The sequence below is a fragment of the Petromyzon marinus genome, chromosome 65 (assembly GCF_048934315.1).
Source record: "Petromyzon marinus isolate PM22_M1 ecotype Great Lakes invasive population chromosome 65, UKy_Petmar_22M1.pri1.0, whole genome shotgun sequence".
Classification (NCBI taxonomy): Eukaryota; Metazoa; Chordata; class Hyperoartia; order Petromyzontiformes; family Petromyzontidae; genus Petromyzon; species Petromyzon marinus.
In genome coordinates, this window is record NC_133731.1 from 5,854,421 (window position 1) to 5,876,639 (window position 22,219).

General features: G+C 45.3%; 1 protein-coding gene across 2 annotated transcripts; it reads left to right on the forward strand.

Moving 5' to 3' along the window:
- The first annotated feature begins 7,883 nt into the window (after nt 1-7,883).
- On the forward strand, nt 7,884-17,129 carry UBE2T (ubiquitin conjugating enzyme E2 T). Of its 2 annotated transcripts, none has more exons than XM_076054285.1 (7): nt 7,884-8,073; nt 9,129-9,394; nt 10,713-10,782; nt 11,316-11,421; nt 12,388-12,486; nt 14,736-14,828; nt 15,735-17,129. In XM_076054285.1, the coding sequence occupies exons 2-7, from the start codon at nt 9,283-9,285 to the stop codon at nt 15,858-15,860; spliced, it is 606 nt and encodes a 201-aa protein (XP_075910400.1). In that variant the 5' UTR covers nt 7,884-8,073; nt 9,129-9,282; the 3' UTR covers nt 15,861-17,129. The 2 variants fall into 2 exon arrangements, with proteins under 2 accessions (XP_075910400.1, XP_075910401.1); XM_076054286.1 differs by having other exon boundaries at nt 7,887-8,073; nt 14,736-14,816.
- The last annotated feature ends 5,090 nt before the right edge of the window (nt 17,130-22,219 follow it).

Here is a 22,219-nt window from a genome sequence, read left to right on the forward strand (position 1 = left end):
TCAGAATCTGTATTTATTCCGGAGGAGGAATCCGATGGGCTATGAAGCTCTTTTTTTCACAGATGTCCAGCAGGGACACGGGGTCAACGAGTTACAACAACAAACAACAACAACACACAGTTCCCAAAACACGATAGAAGTGCAACGTCTGGAAGGCGTGAAGCAAATCACATGGAAAAGTAAAATAAACAATTTATTTTTTTATTTTACCAGGTAAGGACTCCACTGAGCCATCAGCTTCTTCATCTCCGTGATGATCGCTTTCTTGACACGTGTATTTTTTTTCTTCCTCTCGGTATTTACGTCTTCGTCTTTTTTGTTAGTTTTTTTTTATTTGCTATAAGTAAGCGTGTGCGAGTGATTTAGTATTTGTGTATCGTCTGTGTGAGGGACCGGGCTAATTGATGTGGCAGCGTTGTGGGATGGCAATTGCATTATTAATGGCGCTCCGGAACATGAAATTATTATTTTTCAGAAGCGACCTGGTCACAAATGGCTTATCACCATCACGTGGACATTTATAGGAGCCGAAATATTCGAAATAATATAAACGCGTGTTTCTAAATAACAGAATAGATCAGCAGACCGTATCTTTCAAACTAAACCGGTAATATTACATCTGGCACCGTGACGTCGAATCGCTCCCCACCCCCATCCCCCCAAAATACGGGTCCCTGGGCGGTTACCCCGATTCGCCGTACCCTAGAGGATGGCTTTGCATTATCCGTCCTCTCCGCATGGGAACATATATATTTTTTACTTGTATTATTTGCCACAACCAACATGATGATTGATGTAATTACCAGCGAAATGTCACGGTACACAAATTGTAAATGTTGTGGGTTTACTCTCTAGCACACGAATTGGCACGTTTTGTTTACGTGCCCTATCTTACTACTTCAGGCTTTATTGTTCACCCCGTGCCCCTAATGAATCTCAACGTACATTCTACAAAGTCTCCATCACAAGGGAGAAACACAAACAAATAGACAATCACCACTAGCACACTCACCACTAGCACACTCACCACTACTACACTCACCACTAAACTCACCACTAGTACACACACCACTACACTCACCACTAGTACACTCACCACTACTACACTCACCACTAGTACACTCACCACTACACTCACCACTAGCACACTCACCACTAGTACACTCACCACTATTACACTCACCACTATTACACTCACCACTAGTACACTCACCACTATTACACTCACCACTATTACACTCACCACTAGTACACTCACCACTAGTACACTCACCACTAGTACACTCACCACTACACTCACCACTAGTACACTCAGCACTACACTCACCACTATTACACTCACCACGACACTCACCACTATTACACTCACCACTAGTACACTCACCACTATTACACACACTCACCACTGGTACTCACCACTAGCACACTCACCACTAGTACACTCACTCACCACTAGTATATCAGTGCCCTACTTCATTAGACAACTTCAGACCTTATTGTTCACCCCGTGCCATTGTAGTGGGTTCACAGGACACGGTGGAGTAGAGGCAGCACTGTTTATTCAACTTAACAGGGGTTACACTGGAAGGGGTAACGGCCCCTTCACCCGTATACACGCTGGGACACCCCCTCGGCTATCAGCCTAATTCCTGTGCTCCCAGTTCCTCCAGCTACAGGCGCTAGAAGAGGCTATCTGATCTGGCCCTGGTCAAGCACAGATCACGACACCCCACCAACCAGACCGGCCCTTAAAAGGGCTCCGGCTCTGAGGCTCTGGGGCCGCACCACCGGCTTACCCTGCCAGCCCTTAAAAGGACAGCGGTCAGGGAAGTCCCAGGGTCTATCTAGCCGGCATTCCTTCTTCACTGGTTCTTCATTCTTGGCCCCAACACACTGCCCCGAGCTCTCTGGCTCCCCGCCCTTTATACCCATACACCACTGTGGGCGGGGCTATAGCGGACGTGGTTGTAGCCACCAAGGTATGGCTGTGTGTTACCTTCCAACACTGTGTGGTTCCTTCCCACAACATCCCTACACCATTATAAATCTCAACGTTCATCCTACAAAGTCCCATCACAAGGGAGAAACACAAACAAATACACACAACTCATCATTTTTGCCCCATTGAAACGGCTGTACGCCACCTGGACCTGAAACTTCAATTCCCCTGTACAAGAATACGTGTTAACCCGTGTGGGTTTACAGCTATTGTGTGATTGTCACCTCCGGTAACCAAGTCCGTGGGACGTCTGGCTTCCGATCGATTGCCCTGGCTGAAGACGGTGGAAGCCAACATGAAACACACAACTAAAACACATGGTTTCCTTATTCTTTAGTTATTTCGCTAAAGTCACGTAGGTTTCCTGCGTATTCCCCCCCCACCTCACTCATCCCCCCCCCACCTCACTCATCCCCCCCACCTCTCCCACTTTGAAGTGTCTTGGGGTGCACATTATTTGTTTTGGAAGGGAAGGAGTGGGAGTAGCGAGCTTTTGTAGGACGTGCAATGATTCAACGCCTGTGGCTGAGTAAGCAACTCCTTAGAGATCGGAAGCCAAGCTGAGTTACAGCCTGGATATGTTTGTACGTTGAATTTCTTTCGCGCCGTACATAGCCGACCGTGGCTAAATCGTGAAGTGCGCGGGGATCACGCTACGATGGGGGTGATAACCACGCACGAGCTGTGGGCTACTGGGCCACGTGGCGGGTAGCAGAGGGCAAAGTTCCAGACAGCCACCGCAGTTTCAGCTTTTTTTCTCGACAGGAGCGGAAGATGTAATTCAGTTAAGTTTCATTTATTAGGTATTTGCTGTACTACCCGGCTTCGCCCGGGACTTGGATCCACCATGCCCGGCCGGCTTTGTCTCCCCAGTGGCGATGTTCACACACCACAGCAGTTACTCGTTTGAGGCTGAGTCGACCTAGGGGAGGCCCAGGACCGGTTAAAATAATCATCACCGAGCGGGAATCGAACTCGGGTCGCCGGGTTCGTAGCGCGGCGTAGCGCTAACCACTACACTACGATGCGTTACGCTTCCACGTGCGCGGGTCACGTGACAGATTTGACATCACAGCTCACTTGCCGTGCAAAAAATATCTGCATTATTGAGCTCCTCCCCCCCCAAAAAGTGTATATTTATATTTTTTGCATGGTGTACAGTCTGGAAAGTACCCACATGGCAAATTTCAAGTTTGTTGCATGTCGGGAAGTACGCTAAACATTTTGAACAGACACACATAATCACAACGTTGCCTTTATTACATATGGAGACATAGACCTGTGAGCCATGCGGCTCTTGAATCGGGTACAACCGCAACAAACAAAAACATGACCAAGAAACATTCGAGGATCTTCTTGACGGCAGGCTGATTGCGCAGTGCAAATGCGATTCGGTGAGCGGCGATTCCTCGTCTCACGCGTTGAATATTTTTCAGGCACCCATCTTACCTTACCGTAATTATTGCAGGGAGTTAATGAGCGGTACAATGAAGGCAGCGAAAGGACGGAGGGGTATGTGGAGTGGGGGGGGTACGGGTATTATCGGGAGGGTTACCTAGGGATGAAGCGAAGGATGGGGCCAGGGTGAAGAGGTGTGGGTCTCGACAGGGAGGACGCTCGCTTGATGTGAAGTGGAAGTTTGTTCCAGTGAGAGGAATGACAAAGACCCCCCCCCCCCCCCCCCCCGTGTAGTCTCTAACAGACTGCTGGGGTAAGTGCTGTTCGCGAGCACCTATGAAGGTCGGAACGGCACACGAGGGGGTGGGTGGCCAGCACTACGCCCGGCCGCCTTTGTTTCCCGAGTGGCGATGCTTACACACCGCACCAGGTACTCATTTGAGGCTGAGTGTACCTAGGACAGGCCCAGAACGGGTTCATATAATCGTCACGGATTTTGGCCGTGAACGGGAATCGAACTCGGGTCGCCAAGTTCATAGCGCAGCGCGCAAACCGCTACACCACCACACATACGCACTACAACATTCACAATCATCGCTTGTGTGTTAGAGAGTAAACCCCACTACAACATTCACAATCACCGCTTGTGTTAGAGATTAAACCCACTACAACAATCACAATCACCGCTTTGTGTGTTATAGAGTAAACCCACTACAACATTCACAATCACCGCTTGTGTGTTAGAGAGTAAACCCCACTACAACATTCACAATCACTGCTTGTGTGATAGAGAGTAAACCCACTACAACATTCACAATCACCGCTTGTGTTAGAGATTAAACCCACTACAACATTCACAATCACCGCTTGTGTGTTAGAGAGTAAACCCACTACAACATTCACAATCACCGCTTGTGTGTTAGAGAGTAAACCCACTACAACATTCACAATCATCGCTTGTGTGTTAGAGAGTAAACCCCACTACAACATTCACAATCACCGCTTGTGTTAGAGATTAAACCCACTACAACAATCACAATCACCGCTTTGTGTGTTATAGAGTAAACCCACTACAACATTCACAATCACCGCTTGTGTGTTAGAGAGTAAACCCCACTACAACATTCACAATCACTGCTTGTGTGATAGAGAGTAAACCCACTACAACATTCACAATCACCGCTTGTGTTAGAGATTAAACCCACTACAACATTCACAATCACCGCTTTGTGTGTTATAGAGTAAACCCACTACAACATTCACAATCACCGCTTGTGTGTTAGAGAGTAAACCCCACTACAACATTCACAATCACCGCTTGTGTGTTAGAGAGTAAACCCCACTACAACATTCACAATCACCGCTTGTGTTAGAGAGTAAACCCACTACAACATTCACAATCACCGCTTGTGTTAGAGAGTAAACCCCACTACAACATTCACAATCACCACTTGTGTTAGAGAGTAAACCCACTACAACATTCACAATCACCGCTTGTGTGTTAGAGAGTAAACCCAGTACAACATTCACAATCACCGCTCGTGTGTTAGAGAGTAAACCCAATACAACATTCACAATCACCGCTTGTGTGTTATAGAGTAAACCCACTACAACATTCACAATCACCGCTTTGTGTGTTATAGAGTAAACCCACTACAACATTCACAATCACCGCTTGTGTGTTAGAGAGTAAACCCGACTACAACATTCACAATCACCGCTTGTTTGTTAGAGAGTAAACCCCACTACAACATTCACAATCACCGCTTGTGTGTTAGAGAGTAAACCCCACTACAACATTCACAATCACCGCTTGTGTGTTAGAGAGTAAACCCACTACAACATTCACAATCACCGCTTGTGTTAGAGAGTAAACCCCACTACAACATTCACAATCACCGCTTGTGTTAGAGATTAAACCCACTACAACATTCACAATCACCGCTTGTGTGTTAGAGAGTAAACCCCACTACAACATTCACAATCACCGCTTGTGTTAGAGATTAAACCCACTACAACATTCACAATCACCGCTTGTGTGTTAGAGAGTAAACACACTACAATATTCACAATCACCGCTTGTGTGTTAGAGAGTAAACGCACTACAACATTCACAATCACCGCTTGTGTGTTAGAGAGTAAACCCACCACAACATTCACAATCACCGCTTGTGTGTGAGAGAGTAAACCCCACTACAACATTCACAATCACCGCTTGTGTGTCAGAGAGTAAACCCACTACAACATTCACAATCACCGCTTGTGTGTTAGAGAGTAAATCCACTACAACATTCACAATCACCGCTTGTGTATATTCTTAGTTATTTCGGTAAAGTCACGTTGAAGGGAAACAACAAAATAATAAAATATATATAAAACAATAAAAATTCTCACGACGTTTCGACCATAACACAAACGGTCGTCTTCAGGTGTGTTAGAGAGTAAACCCCACTACAACATTCACAATCACCGCTTGTGTGTTAGAGAGTAAACCCACTACAACATTCGCAATCACCGCTTGTGTGTTAGAGAGTAAACCCCACTACAACATTCACAATCACCGCTTGTGTGTTAGAGAGTAAACCCCACTACAACATTCACAATCACCGCTTGTGTGTTAGAGATTAAACCCACTACAACATTCACAATCACCGCTTATGTGTTCGAGAGTAAACCCACTACAACATTCACAATCACCGCTTGTGTGTTAGAGAGTAAACCCACTACAACATTCGCAATCACCGCTTGTGTGTTAGAGAGTAAACCCCACTACAACATTCACAATCACCGCTTGTGTGTTAGAGAGTAAACCCACTACAACATTCACAATCACCGCTTGTGTGTTAGAGATTAAACCCACTACAACATTCACAATCACCGCTTGTGTGTTCGAGAGTAAACCCACTACAACATTCACAATCACCGCTTGTGTGTTAGAGAGTAAACCCACTACAACATTCGCAATCACCGCTTGTGTGTTAGAGAGTAAACCCCACTACAACATTCACAATCACCGCTTGTGTGTTAGAGAGTAAACCCCACTACAACATTCACAATCACCGCTTGTGTGTTAGAGAGTAAACCCACTACAACATTCACAATCACCGCTTGTGTGTTAGAGAGTAAACCCACTACAACATTCACAATCACTGCGTGTGTGTTACAGAGCAAACCCACTACAACATTCACAATCACCGCTTGTGTGTTAGAGAGTAAACCCACTACAACATTCACAATCACCGCTTGTGTGTTAGAGAGTAAATCCCACTACAACATTCACAATCACCGCTTGTGTGTTAGAGAGTAAACCCCACTACAACATTCACAATCACCGCTTGTGTGTTAGAGAGTAAACCCACTACAACATTCACAATCACCGCTTGTGTGTTAGAGAGTAAACCCACTACAACATTCACAATCACCGCTTGTGTGTTAGAGAGTAAACCCCACTACAACATTCACAATCACCGCTTGTGTGTTAGAGAGTAAACCCCACTACAACATTCACAATCACCGCTTGTGTGTTAGAGAGTAAACCCACTACAACATTCACAATCACCGCTTTTGTTTTAGAGAGTAAACCCACTAACCATTCACAATCACTGCGTGTGTGTTAGAGAGCAAACCCACTATAACATTCACAATCACCGATTGTGTGTTAGAGAGTAAACCCACTACAACATTCACAATCACCGCTTTTGTTTTAGAGAGTAAACCAACTAACCATTCACAATCACTGCGTGTGTGTTAGAGAGCAAACCCACTATAACATTCACAATCACCGATTGTGTGTTAGAGAGTAAACCCACTACAACATTCACAATCACCGCTTGTGTTTTAGAGAGTAAACCCACTACAACATTTAAAATTTAAGTATCGTAACGTTTCGTTAGCAGCCTCATTCAGGCGGACAGCCAGACGTTGTTGAGAAATCCTCGAAAGCCTAAGGGGCCGTCCACAAATGACGTCACGCACCTGGGGGGGGGGTCAGACATTTGTGACGATGTGTGACGAAGGGGGGGGGGGGTTGAGAAATGTAACGTCACATCAAAATGCGCAACTTTAAATAAATATAGACAACACGTTCTACTTAATTAAATAGACTTTTTAATAAATGTTTTCTCTTACATCAGAGTGCAGCGCCATATTAAATACGCACTACAATGACAATAGTTTAAAGCGATTTAAAGCATGTTTCATATTTTTTTGGGGGGGCGGGCAGAGCTTCGTGACGTCATATTCGAGGGGGGGTGTCTGACTTTTTGTGACGTCGTGTGACCTGGGGGGGGTCAAAAATCGTCCAAAATCGCGTGACGTCATTTATGGACGGCCCCTATCTGTTAAACCAACATCATAATACAAACGTAGATTGTAATTATGTTAATAACGTCCGTGACGTCATAGTCACTCGGTCCCGCCCCCTATCCAGCCCTGCCTCCTGCACCCCCCGCCCAGACCCCGCCCGTGGGATTGTCAACGAGATCTCGCGAGACTTGGACGAGTGCAAAAGCGCGCCAAATCCAGGCTGCTGTTCCCTCTCACGCAGCGGCGACCGTGACTCTCCTCACGTCCGTGACCCTCCTCACGCCCGTGACCTCACCACGCCCGTGACCTCACCACGCCCGTGACCTCCTCACGCCCGTGACCCTCCTCACGCCCGTGACCTCGCTTTAACGGTACGTGTGGTTTTTGTTGTTGTACCAAATGCTACAGATAATGGACGTCTTGTGTGACCACCCCGCTCCATTTACCGTAATTCTATAAACTTCATATATTTGTTTGGTAAGTACGGTTAAGGTTGATGAAAAAATCAATATGCGAAGGGGGCGGGGGGGGAATGTTAACATTTAAGGCCTCGAATGTACTGTTCCCTGGTGCTGTTGTGTAAACGTCGTCACTAGGGAGACAAAGGCGGCCGGGCGTGGTGCTGGCCACCCACCCCCTCGTGTGCCGTGTCGGCCTTCACAGGTGCCGCTCGCTAACAGCACTTGCCCCTACAGTCTGGCACAGGCTACACGAGGGAGCTTTGTCTCTGTGTGCCTTCGTGCTGTTGTGTAAACATCGTCACTAGGGAGACAAAGACGGCCGGGAGTGGTGCAGGCCACCCACCATCCAACTCGTTTGCTACCGTTCCGGCCTTCACAGGTGCTACTCGCTAACAGCACTAACCCGTCTGTTAAGTCTATAGGGGAATATTTGTGTGGTCCTTCGTGTTGTCTTTATAATAATATATTATTATAAAAATAAGGATATATTATTTAATTGTTTCCCTTCAACGTGACTTTACCGAAAGAACCAAGAATATGTAATGAAACGTTCAAGGCAATTGCGTTACCACACCACGTGGTACAAATCAATAATCCCTGGCCACCTGAACAGACGCTCCGTTCTCCCCCTACTCTCCGGGTCGAACCCGGCACGAGTGGCAACAGACTTTATAACCCCCGCGCGGACCAGCGTGGTGAAGTATGGTCAAATAAGACCCCGCGTGACGCGGGTTGACTGTACACGCACTGTATAACAACACGTGTGGTAGTAGAGGGGCGTCCAAACGCACGCACAAAAGATCCTCCCCGTGCAGCCTTTTAACAGACTGTAGGGGGCAAGTGCTGTTAGCGAGGAGGAGCACCTGTGAAGGCCGGAACTCCACACGAGGGGGTGGGTGGCCAGCACCACACCCGGCCGCCTTTGTCTCCCTAGTGACGATGTTTACACGTATATTTCATTACAGTTTACTGAACAGTTGGAGCAGCAGTAGCAGGAGCAGCTGGGAGCATCAACAGAAGAAACAACTGGCACAGCAGCAGGAGCAACAGTAGCTGAAGAAGCAGCTGGAGCAGCAGCAAGTTCAGCAGGAGCAGCAGCAGCAGGCGATCCGGGGTGCAATGATGCAGCGAGTGTCACGCCTGGCACGGGAGGTGGAGCGTCTGGCGAGCGAGCCCCCGCCCGGCGTGTCGTGCTGGCTCTGCGACGAGGCGTCCGGGGAGCTGCGTGCCCGTCAGTCCTCATCCCGTCACCCCCCCTGCACGTTGTACCATACCGATTGTAATCATCGCTGTCACGCGGAGGATGTGGCTCGGAGGGACGGTCTGAGCGCTGTAACAACGGCAACCCGCTGAAGATGGTGGGATTGAAGCCAGCTTGTAGCGGCCTGTTTTTAAACCAGTTTCGCCAAATTCGGCGAGTTAATGGTCTCAGGCCTGGTCATCGGTTAATGAACAAAACCCATTGCGTTAGATTTGGTTCGGAACTTAATTGGGATAAATTCCAGCCCTTGAGAATTGATGAACATTATTCATGTGGGAGAATGCTACCAAAGTGCATAACTTTGACCACGCTAGAAGTATATGCATTGGCTGTGTGCTCAGTGCTACTTGAAAAACAATAGGTAACTGTAGCGTGCACTAAAATTCGAAACCGTATTGCCAAGTTGAAAATGTTCACATCTCGTGTCCGATGAGTGCAGCTAAGCTACAATGACAGGTTTTGTTATAGTCTCTGGTTCATAAGCCACTTTTTTCCCTGTATTTAAATGCAAAAAATGCGGCTTTATCTTATAATCAGGTAGCTGAGTGTGACACCTGATTTTTGTAACTACACAGGGCTCAAACTTTGGGACTCGTATTTTTTGAGTGTCTTATAATTTGAAGAATACAGAATATAATTCGGGGGCCATTTTGAAGTGGGAGGCTTCTTGTGGCTGTGGGCCGCCACGTTGGCGAGATGTTAACTACCTTGCATGATATGCAGGAGGTCGTGGGTTCGATCCCGACCCTGACGCCTGTATATTTGGAGCTTGCGTGTTCTCCCCGTGGTCGCGAGGATTTTTCTCCGGGCCCTCCAGGTTTTTTGCCCACATTTAGAATCAACGTGCGTTTAATATACGAACATTTGGCCGCTATAAAGTTCCACGTGACGATAAGCTACTTCGTTCAGCTATCATTTGTGGCCAAGTCGCTTCTGAAAAAGAGCTATATAGCTCAGTGGAGCCTTGCCTGGTCAAATTAAAAATAAAATAATAAAATAAAACAAAAAATTCTCGCTGAGAATTTTATTGTGTTATTTCATTATTTTATTCTCATTCTACGTGACTTTACCGAAAGAACCAAAGAAGATGAATCCTTGCAGTCACAAAAGCTTCAAATCAAAATTTTAAATAGTTTAGTTGTTTTTATTTAATGGCAGTTGTGGGTCGTGTCTTGCCCAAGGGGGCCGTACGTTCCGCACCCATGCCCTGGCCGACACGAGTGCCCCTTTGAGGTGATTGCATCACGTGGATTGTCTCGGCTTGGATTCGCATCTTGTCTCCATCTAGAGATCCTGGGAGGTGCGGGCACTCCCTACGAGGGAGGCATCTTCAGCTTGGAGGTGCAGATACCTGACAGGTAAAGGACAAATGCTGGGAGGAGGGATATAACAAAGGGACACTTAACTCCATCACAAAACTAATGTGAAATAAAAATACATTGTTTCATATTAATCCCTGACCCCCACCCCTCTTCCATTATATTCACTATTATGGAGTGTTATGGACAATAATGGGGAGTGTGGTTGTTGCAATGGTTAGCCCCATGCGCTATGAACCTGGATACCTGAATTTTTATTTCCCGGCTCTGGTTAACATCTTTGGCAAGTGAGAACTGAACCAGTTCTGGGTCCTCAAAGATCAACCCGCAATAACCAGCATGGTGGAGTAGTATTATCAAACAACCTCCACAACCAACAGTGGGGAGCCCTTCACCCAGCAGTACATGCAAGAGGACCATACTAGAATGCTTTTTGTGATAGTTTGTTGTCTGATTAGCACGGTTTGCTACGTATGGTGCAAAAGAAGTTCAACACACATAATTATTTTGTATCGTCAGTTGGTGTACGTGATTAAAGCGTTGGTTTATTTTTTGTTCTCATCTGTGTGCAGGTATCCATTTGAGCCCCCAAAGGTGACGTTCCTGACGCCCATCTATCACCCAAACATCGACACGGCCGGCCGAATATGCCTCGACATCCTCAAGATGCCACCTAAGGTGCTTATTTCCCCCAAGGTGCCTTCACACTCGCCTGGCTCTCACTAATTAAACAAAATAATGTATTTCGGAAAGTGCCTTGGTGCTGCGTATCCTCGTGTAGATGTGGGGAACTTATGGCCTAGAGGCCAAATAAGGTTCGCGATTTTAATTTGGCACGATCCGCGGTCACGCGAGGCGTATTATTTTAACACATGTATTCTATAACGCTCAAGGTTTATGTATTATTGTCGTGGCCCACCATAGACCCAATAAAAAAATAAGAACATTTAAAAGATTGTACAGCGGTTGTGCGTGCAGTGAAAGACTCAACGCATTTATCAACAACACGGCGTTAGAAGGAAAAAAATAAAAATACATACAATAGAAAAGCCCTCTTAACGATGGTAATTGGTTCCATGAAACCGGTCGTTAAGTGATTTGATAGTTAAGCGAGTATAGGAAATACATCTTTAAACCGTACTTTATAATATTTAAAACAATTGACATTAATACATAAAGATACTAACAACATTATAAACATTAAACGCAAAATTATTGATCAATGCATTTATTAATATATACCGATGAATTGTCGGTAAGCGAACACATTGGGCTCTATGAAGGCCTGTCGTCAAGCGATTAGTCGTTAAAAGGGGTTCTACTGTATATTCAAAGAATAAATGTAAAAATAAATAAAAGGCGAGATTTGGATACCTCTCTAGCCTTGGCTAACATCGATGGCAGGCGACATCTGAATTTGTCATGACCCCCTCCCCTAGTTCGACTCACCCCCTAAATGAGTACCGTTGTCAGTGTGTAAACATCAGCACTGGGCAGACCGTAGGTGGCCAAGCGTGGTGCAGTCCATGCCACCCCCTCGTGTGCCGTGTGCTGGCCTCCCACAGTTGCTCGCGAACGGCACTTGCTCCAACGGGCTGAATGGCTTGAGGCGGGCGGGGGGTGGTTCGTCTGTTTCTCTGCTAGGGCGCGTGGAGGCCCTCGCTGAACGTGTCCACAGTCCTCACGTCTGTGCAGCAGCTGATGGGGGAACCTAACCCGGATGACCCGCTCATGCCCGACATCGTACGTACGTCCGTCCGTCCCACTGCCTTTCCCGGAGCCCTCCAACGATTAAGTTGGGCGGTGCTGGGTGGCCCTGTACTCAAAACTAAACTGCAGTAGACTCTCGATTTTCCGCGCTAATGACGGGGAGGAACGACCGCGGATAATAAAAAAAACTCGCGGATAATAAACAAAATATTCATTTTCCGCGTATCTCTATGCCAACAAACGAACTATTGACCGATTGATGATGCGCGTGCCCGGTGACAACACTTTCCTGCTCCCTCGCAGAGGACTTTGCCCACTAAGTGGATAGCAGAGCCACGCCAATCAAAATCGAACTCTGCCCACTTGTAAAGATATGCAAGTACTGTACTGTAGAGGCGATAACTTGGATTTCGTATTAACCGGAGCACATATTTGTTCGGTTTAAGCACGTGACTTGTAATAAACATGTCAAGAATAACAGTATGTAACTGTACTCTTTGGGTCTTTCGGTAAAGTCACGTAGGTAGAAAAATAATTTAAAAAATCACGACGTTTCGATCGCGACACAAGCAATCGTCTTCAGGTGAAAAAGTACAGCAGGCGAACTGCTGAGGCAGGAGAAATATAGCGAGAGAATTACTGCAGCAAGAGGTTATCTTGGTTTGAGATGGGTACAACCCAAGGGTAAGTGGGCGGGGCTAGAGATGGAATTTACAAGTTATATGCCTCGGCCATTGTATTGCTAGAGATTAGCATGTCAATCTGTTAATGTAACCCCACGACTACGGTGCTGAAGAAGCCATTGTATTGCTAGATATATTACAATGGCTCATTTCTAGCAATACAATGGCCGAGGCATATTACTTGTAAATTCCATCTCTAGCCCCGCCCACTTACCTTGGATTGTACCCATCTCAAACCTTTATAGCCTCTTGCTGCAGTTAGCCTGCTGTATTTTTTCACCTGAAGACAATTGCTTGTGTTGCGATTGAAACGTCGTGATTTTTTCTTCTATCTACAGGACTTTACCGAAAGACCTAAAGAGTATGAATTCCTGCAGTCACAAAAGCTTTAAGTCAATATGTAACTGTTTTTAGATTATTAATTTGGGCTTAGGGGAAAATCCACGAGTTATTCATTTATGTTAAAATCTCAGGAGCATGGTTAATCCACAAATTAGATAAACCGCATGCGGATAATCAAGAGTCTACTGTATACATTATTTTATTTTACCAGGTAAGGCCCACTGAGCTATTAGCTTCTTTTTCAGAAGCTACTTGGCCGCAAATGATAGCTCAACGAAATGACTTGTCACGTGGAAATTTATAGTAGCAGCCAAATATTCGAAACGCACGTTAATTCTAAATGTAGAGGGAAAAACCGGAGGACCCGGAGAAAAATTCACCTGACGACGTGGAGATACTCAAACTCCAAATATACAGCAGGCGTCGGTGTCGTAATCGAACCCACGACCTCCTGTACACCAGGCAAGGTAGTTAACATCTCCTAGCCACCATGGCACCCCTGTACAGAATTGAGGTATTGGTCATTGGCCTCGGTAGACCCGCGAAGCTTCACTATTGACACATTGAGAGGGGGCCGGGTGACTCGGAGGGTGGGGGAGGGGAGTCGGAGCACTGAGCCAAGGCCGCTGAAATTCCTGGGTTCGAATCCAGATTGAATGGTGCACGTCTGGTTAAACTGGGTTCACAGGTTCAGTGAGTTCAAGATCTGGTTACCAAAACTTTTTTTTACGTTTTGGGATTTCATTTAAATGTGGCAAATTTCATCTTGGAATTTATTTATTTTGATCACTTTGCCATGCGGGAAGGTGTGTCCCCCAGAATCGATTTAAACTAAAGTAGTTTTTTTTGCGTTACCAATAATCACATGCAAAAAAACCTATTGAAATATCGATTATCAGCAGTTAACCAATTGATTAGAGATGAGAAACAGACTTAATATTGACTGTTAAGAAAAGTGGGTTTGGGCAGGCCGACGTGACTAGAAGCGTTGACAATCGATGGACACGACTGATGGTGGAATTACAACCAAAGGAGGAAAACGCGCCCGAAAGTACGACTAGCGCGGAGATGGAGCGATGAGATCAGCGCATGCGCAGGAGCTAGATGCATTGTGGCATCGCGGGACTCTGAAGGATTGCGATGATGTGGGGGAGGCCGTCGTCCAGCAGTGGATAGGTCATGGCCGATGTTGGTGTAGTATGCAAGAGAAACCTTTTGAATGGTGCGTTCTGTCTCCTCCCATGCGCCTCCTTACAGTCGGCCGAGTTTAAGTACAACAAGCCATCTTTTGTCAGCACGGCCAAAAGCTGGACACAGAAGCATGCCATGGCGGAGAAGGTGGGTCCTGATGTATGTACGTTCAACTTTTTCACCGCACGTAGCCAACCGTGCTCATCGGAAGTGCGGGGTGGGGGAGGAATGACGACAAACTGAACACAAAAAGCAGTTCTGTGTTAATGTAGCCGGAATGTTCATACTTTAGTCTAGTCTTGCAAGGCCCACGGGCCACTGGTGGCCGCCTGGTGGCCTTTAGTGTGGCCCCTGACTTGTCGCCCCCCCCCCGACATGCACATATGTGAAAACACCTCCCATCATCATCGTGCTGTCAAACCACTATGGTTTCAAATGCATGGTGGCCCTCGCACTGTGTGGTTTATTATTGGCGACAAGCGCCCCCCCCTGTGAAAATGTATGTAGTCAAGCGTACGTCTGTGGATTTCATGGAGTCAATCTCGTCTGGGTACAGTTTTGGTGTGGAGGGGCACGTGTGATTACTCGCCCTCTCCGACCCTCCAACTATCAGGTCCACCAATCCGTGAACTTGGTAAATCTTTTACAAATACACGTGTATATATATCTAGTTTTAGTTATTTTAACTATTTTTTTTATTACCAGGTAAGGCCCACTGAGCTATGTAGCTCTTTATCAGAAGCGACCTGGCCACTCAAAAGTGATAAGCTCAACGAAGTGGCTTATCGTCCCGTGGAAATGTATCGCAGCCAAATGCTCTAAATGCACGTCGATTCTAAATGTGGAGGGAAAAACCGGAGGACCCAGAGAAAAATACATGCGACCATGGGGATAGAGACCTGCAAACTCCAAATGTACAGGCATCAGGATTGACATTGACCCCACGACCTCTATGCCAGGCGAGGTAATTAATATCTCGCCACCGCGGCAGGCCATATTTGGTCTTAATGGCACCAGTGATGGCCGATGCGCTCATTAACATTCATGCGCTGTTGTGGTGAGAAGGTTGAGAAGGCCACGGGAGGAGACATCGACCGGGCACCTCAGGAGGCTGTGCCTTTGTTGAGGGACAAGAAGCAGCCCTCCGAAGACGAGGCTGGACATCACGAAGCCAAAAGAGTGCGGCTGTGAGCCCGATCACCTGGCCGCCTTGGCTCGGTGCACAATTGTCAAGGAATGCTAGTCACCAAAATCGTGCCCTTATTTGGATTTTTATGAAAGATTGGTTATATTTTTTTAGCTCTCTGATGTGTTTTCCTGCTCGTGCCACGTGTTGTTCAGCATAATGTCCAACGTCTCGCTGCAATGGGCTGGTGGGAGCCTCTTCAGGGACTGCAAATGAAGAAGCTTCCAGCACATGTTGGACAGAACGCCGAACAATAACTCAACAACACATCGGAGAGCTACACAGGAGCATGGCTGCAAAAACCTGAGCGGTATTGTTTTTATTTGCGTGTTATTTTTTTGCCATCACATTTCAATGGGATGGAGCAAGTAGTATAGTGGTTGGTGTGCTGCTGCTGCGCTATGAACCTTGGTGCAATAACCAATTAACAGTTTTTAGTTTAACCAGGGTGAGAACTCCAGACCAGAGATAAGTCTAATTTGTGAGTGTGACCTGGGTCGCCAATATGGCAAAATATAAAAAAACAGAAAAATACAAAACTCATCAGAACCTGTTGTACGCTCCCCTGCCCCAACACCATCTCCCTCCAACCACCTTCACAATCACACTGACCAGCGTGGTGAAGTATGGTTAAAAACAAAAAGCCATGACAGACATAATATTGCGATGTCTTCATCCACAGGTGGATTAAGAATTTACGGAATTTTCTGTTTATTTGGCAAATGTGTTATTGGAACTGCAGGCAGTAAGCAGTGGCACCAGAAATCCGAAACGTGCTGAATAAAAAAACACCTGTCAGGTCGCAGAGTCCTCTTCGGTGTCTGATTAGTGTGGCTAAAATGCTTGCGGTGATGTATAAATATAATTTGCGCATATCTGTCAACCCCTTATCAGTGCCCTACCTTATTACAAACCAATGCAGACATTATTGGTCTCCCCGTGCCCCTTATAAATCTCAACGTTCATCCTACAAATTCCCATCACAAGGGAGAAATACAAACAAATAGACAAAAACGATTTTTTACTCAATTTTCCTATACAAGAATACAGGTAAACCGTATGGGGGTTGACAGGTATGTTTGCGTGACCCATGTCAGAGTGGTCGCGTGTGAAGTCATCGCCTTGTGCTAACCCTCGGCAATAAGTTGTAAGAATGCAGTGTGTATAAAGTGTTGTATGAGTTTTTAATATTAAATCATCCAATGTGTAACTTTCTTTTAAGCGTGTTAATGTTTATCGATTTGTAGAAGCTAATAAAATGATAGCTTGAGTTACGTATTGACTTTTGTTTTTTTTGTGATAAACTTACAACATTTCATATCCAACCTGACCAATGAACCAAACTAACGCACCCAGTGCAGTTTTTGTGCATGGTGTAACTCAATTTCTATAAAGCAGTTCACATTTGCAACTTTTCCTTTGTTCACGGTGAGCTGGATATGCAATGCACTAGTACGGACAGCCCTCGAATTATAAACACAAATTGTTCCTGAGCCCCGTTCGTAAGTATGACGGTTCGTAAGTCTGAACACAGTAATTTAATATATTTAAATGCCCACACGCACCAACACTCCCAGCACAAGGCTGACTCATTACATCTTGCGGAGGATCGCTCCGCTGGACAAAATAGTGCCACGGTTCAATTTGCAAGTGAGAGTTTGTGTTTTAAGTCAATGTTAAAAACATTTCATGGAAGCTTGTTTGTAAGTGCGGGTGTGCGTAAGTCGAGTACTGCCTGTACAGGGAACGTCGCTCATTAAAATAATTTCAGAATATTTATACTGGTGGAATCCGATGAGCTATAAAGCTCGTTTTCACATGTCCAGTCAGAGCAGGTAAGAGCGTTACAACAAACAGTAAAAAACAGCGAAAATCATTTAGAGGTAAACATCACCAAAATGCATACAAATAAAACTAAACCATCCTCCCAGACAAAGCCCACTGCGGTATTAACTTATTTTTCAAAAGCGACCTGGACACAATAGTTCAACAAAGTGGCGTATTATTTGGACGTTTATAGCAGCAAAATGATCTAAATTAGCCATGCATCCCAATAGAATACTGAGCAACATTGGAAAATAATCTTAATGTGAAAGTGAAACCTTGAACAAATTAATATTACTTTGAGCCCACAGCAAGGTCAACAAGTCCCCACCTTGCCGTCACTTCTCAGAATCCGAATCTTAATTTATCCTGGAGAAATCTGATGAGCTGTAAAGCCCTTTTTCACAAAATCCAGTCGGTGGAGCGGTTATCTGTCTGGACGCTGGTTTTCTGACTTCACCTGAATGTGAAATTATAAGTTGTTGCTCTGCATCTACATCAGAAGCCATACGATAGTATGAACGTGATGAGTTTGTATTATTTGCTCTTGAGCTATTGTCGGTCAACGCCGTGAACTGTTTCATGACCTACGCAATGGAAATCGCTATCACATAATTAATTGTCGGCCACGTAAAACCATGACTGTTAGGCTTATGATGCTACCTCGGGCGGTACTGACAAGTGAAATACTGTTTCTGGCCTGGTCACTGCTTGCGGGTTATATTTTAATGCTATAACTGGCCCCGTCTCGATTATTTGGCTGTTATAAATTTCCACACGAGACACAACTTCGCAGAGCTTTCATTTGTGGCCAGGTGTTTGGTATGCCGGAGGTCGTGGGTTCAATCTCAACCCTGGCGCCTGCTGCTGTATATTTGGAGTGTTTCGTGTCTCACTCTCCCCGTGGTCGCGTGGATTTGTCTCTGGGTTCCCTGGTTTTTGCCTCCACATTTAGAAACGTGCGTTTAGAGTATTTGGCTGCTATAGATGTCCACATGATAAGCCATTTCGTTGAGATATTACTATTTGTGATAGCAGGTCGCTTCTGAAAAAGAGCTAAATAGCTCATTGGGCCTTACCTGGTTAAATAAATAGTCAGTGAATAAGTGAGTTTTTGTTTATTTTGATTTACTTTTTTACCTTTCGTATACTCTGCACTCCTATATTTTTTGTGTGTATTGTTTGTTGTAACTTTTTGACCCGCCTGACTGGACATGAATATTATTTTGGTGCTATAAATGTCCAAATAATGGACCACTTTGTTGAGCTATCATTTGTGATGGCCAGGTCACTTCTGAAAAAACTAGTTCAAACCTCAGTGGGGCTTTGCCTGGTAGGATGGGAGATGAATTAGTTCAAGGCCGTAGCCATGGAGTCAACATTGGGGGGAACCAAATCTTTCAGAGGGTCTGGGGTCCCCCCCCCCCAGAAAAAAATGTAAATTTGAAAACGAATTTCCTGCCTAAAATATTTAACAAATTCACTAACACGTAGGATTAACTTTTTTTTCTTTCAATAATGTCTAATAGTGCATTGTATTACATTTTTCTTGTTTTACCTTTTGTTTCATTGTATGTAATGGCAGAGATTAGGGATTAATAAAGTACAACCACGACCACAATCATAAACAGAAATCTATTTTATAGCAATATATTGGGGGGGACATTATGAGCATATTTGCGACGCTCATTGATTCATGCCAGCCACCCTGTCATTCATTGGCTTCCTCACCACTAACATCGGTATTACCACGGCCATTGTTCTAATAAATTTCATATCTTGATACCTCTGCTAATGTCAAGGACTCAATTCACTAGGTTGGCCGTTACGTACATGTTATGTATATCGTTTATTGTTAAATTTGGATCACAGTTCCTTTGATTACTGTTGTTACATTGTTTTTTTTATAGCTTTCTTTTGGTGATTTCGAAAACATGGTGAAGCCATATTTCTTGCGGAAGTGCGGAGTTGGCCTGATAACTTGAATCTAAATTGTCTTATGGTTGATAATTGTTTTTTTACCCTTTTATCTGGCAACAAAACTGACACCTTTTTTTATAAGGAGTCATGTTTGCATTGACCACAATACCTGCGGTCGGAATGCAAACAAAAACATAACTCTGATAATGTATGATTGATCAAATTGATTGGTCCACACCCGAGACAGCTTTCCTTAGAGCAGGGGTGTCCAAAGTTTTTTTTAGTGAGGGCCAAATACAGAAAAATAAACAAAAGGCCGGGCCACACACTAGAGGTGACATATTGACACATGAATACTGTGTGTATTTCTAACTCACCTATAATGTGAAGAACATTGCACTCAGTGGGAGCAGTGATGCTGTCCTTTGGATTGAAGGATGGCTGACATGTCAGGAGAAAGTTTGGTGGTTGAGACACGAAGGACTTCACAGAGATGGCTATCAGTCATTCTGGTTCTCAGTCTGCTTTTGTTCGGATTTATCAGAGAAAATGTTTGTTCACATATGTATGTTGAGCCGAAAAGGCTCATCATTCTTTTTGCGTGGCGTCTCATCAGAGGAAACTTGGCATTATCCAAACTCTGATAGAAGTCAGGGAGGGAGAGAAGCTGATGATGACTCTTCAGAGAATCATCACATTGCATTTCAATCAGTTCTAACTGCAGACTCTCTTCCACTTCTGCATCCACCAGGAAGGGGGTCGAGAACAGCTTGATTTGTTTTTCAATGACAGAAAAATATTGGAAACGCTGGTTTAATTCTGTCACGAGAGATACAATCACAGACACACATTTCTCCTTTTTAGCAGAAAGGTCGGCCTTTGGAAAAGAAGACTTGATTTCAGACAGCGCAGGGAAGTGTGCAGCATTAAAGCTTCGTAGTTGTGTCTCAAACAGGCGGAGCTTTACACAGAAGGCTTTCATGTGCGCATACAGGTGTGGCACCAGCTGTTCTTTGCCTTGTAGGTTCTTGTTCAGTGTATTCAGATGATGAGTAAGATCAACTAAAAATGCCAGGTCTGCCAGCCACAGAGGGTCACTCAGTTCATGAAGAGGTCGGCCCTTCTCTTTCAAAAACTGGTCGATTTCTGATCTCAGCGAATAAAACCGCTGCAGCACAGAGCCGCGGCTGAGCCAGCACACATCAGAGTGGTAGAGTACATCCCCGTATTCAGCATCCACATCAGATAGGAAAGCTTGAAATTCTCTGTGGTACAGTCCTCTAGCTCGAATTATGTTGACAGTTTTTTTTACAACAGTGTTCATCACATCGCCCAGCTGGACATTCTTGGCACACAGTGCTTCTTGGTGGATTATACAGTGCATCCTAACAGCCTCACCTCCGCTCTCTTTTACCTTGGCGCACACCATCGATGCCATTCCTTCGCGCTCGCCCGTCACGGCCGGAGCTCCATCCGTTGTTACTCCACAGAGCTTGTCACATTTAAGCCCCCATCTTTTCAACTGCCTCTGACACAGCTTCAAAAATATCTCTACCCGCCGTTATGCCTTTTAGGCTCATCATATCAAGCAGTTCCTCCGTACAGCAAAAATTATCATCTACTCTCCGCAAAAAAATTAACAGCTGCGCGGTGTCTGTGGCATCTGTGCTCTCGTCGCATGCTATCGAGTAAAAATCAAAAGCACAAGCTTTGTCTCTCAGCTGAAGTTTCAAGTTAGCTGACAAGTCCTCGATTCTCCGCACCACCGTATTTCTGGATAAGCTCACGCTGTTGAAATCCTGCACTTTTTCCGGGCACATTATTTCTGTGACTTTGATGAGGCACTGCTTTATGAAATCACCGTCTGAGAACGGTTTGCCGTGCTGGGCAATACGTTTAGTGACTTCATAGCTTGCTGTTGTGGCGTTTTCCTGTATTTTGTTAGCACGAACAAAAAAATGTGTTGTTGAGCTTGCAGGCTAGCCGCCATTTGCTTGACTTTCTGTGTTCGTTCGGCACCGGTGTACGATGTGTAGCTCTTCATAATAAAGGTTTTTGGGTTGTGTCGGGTGGTGGAGGGTTACGACACATTTATAAATAAACGCGATCTAACCCCAAAAACTTTATTATGAATAATATTGGTCGCGAAAGCCTACATGTTAAACTGATGTGTAGCTCTGATGTTTGGTCTCATAGTGCCGACTGACATTATACTCTTTCGTCACAGCAACATCTTCATTGCAAATCAAACAGACACACTTTTCGTTGAATTCTTTGAAAAAATATTCATTTTCCCACCGCGTTTGAAATCTTCCACACTCACTCGCTATTTTGCGTTTCTTCGGTGCTGCCATTTCTGGTGACTCGCGGTAAAAGTTTTTCTCTGCTTAATTTTGTTTAGTGGAGAAGCACGGTTTTCCGCGGCTGGCTCCATCTAGTGTTGAAACTGAGAAGTGCAACAGAGTTGAGCTCAAGCTTCTTGTGCGGGCCGTATTCAATTATATTTTCAGAATTTGCTGCGGGCCAATAAAAACTGGACCGCGGGCCGCAGTTGGCCCGCGGGCCGTAGTTTGGACACCCCTGCCTTAGAGCCTAGTCTTCACATGGTGTTGGACCAGAT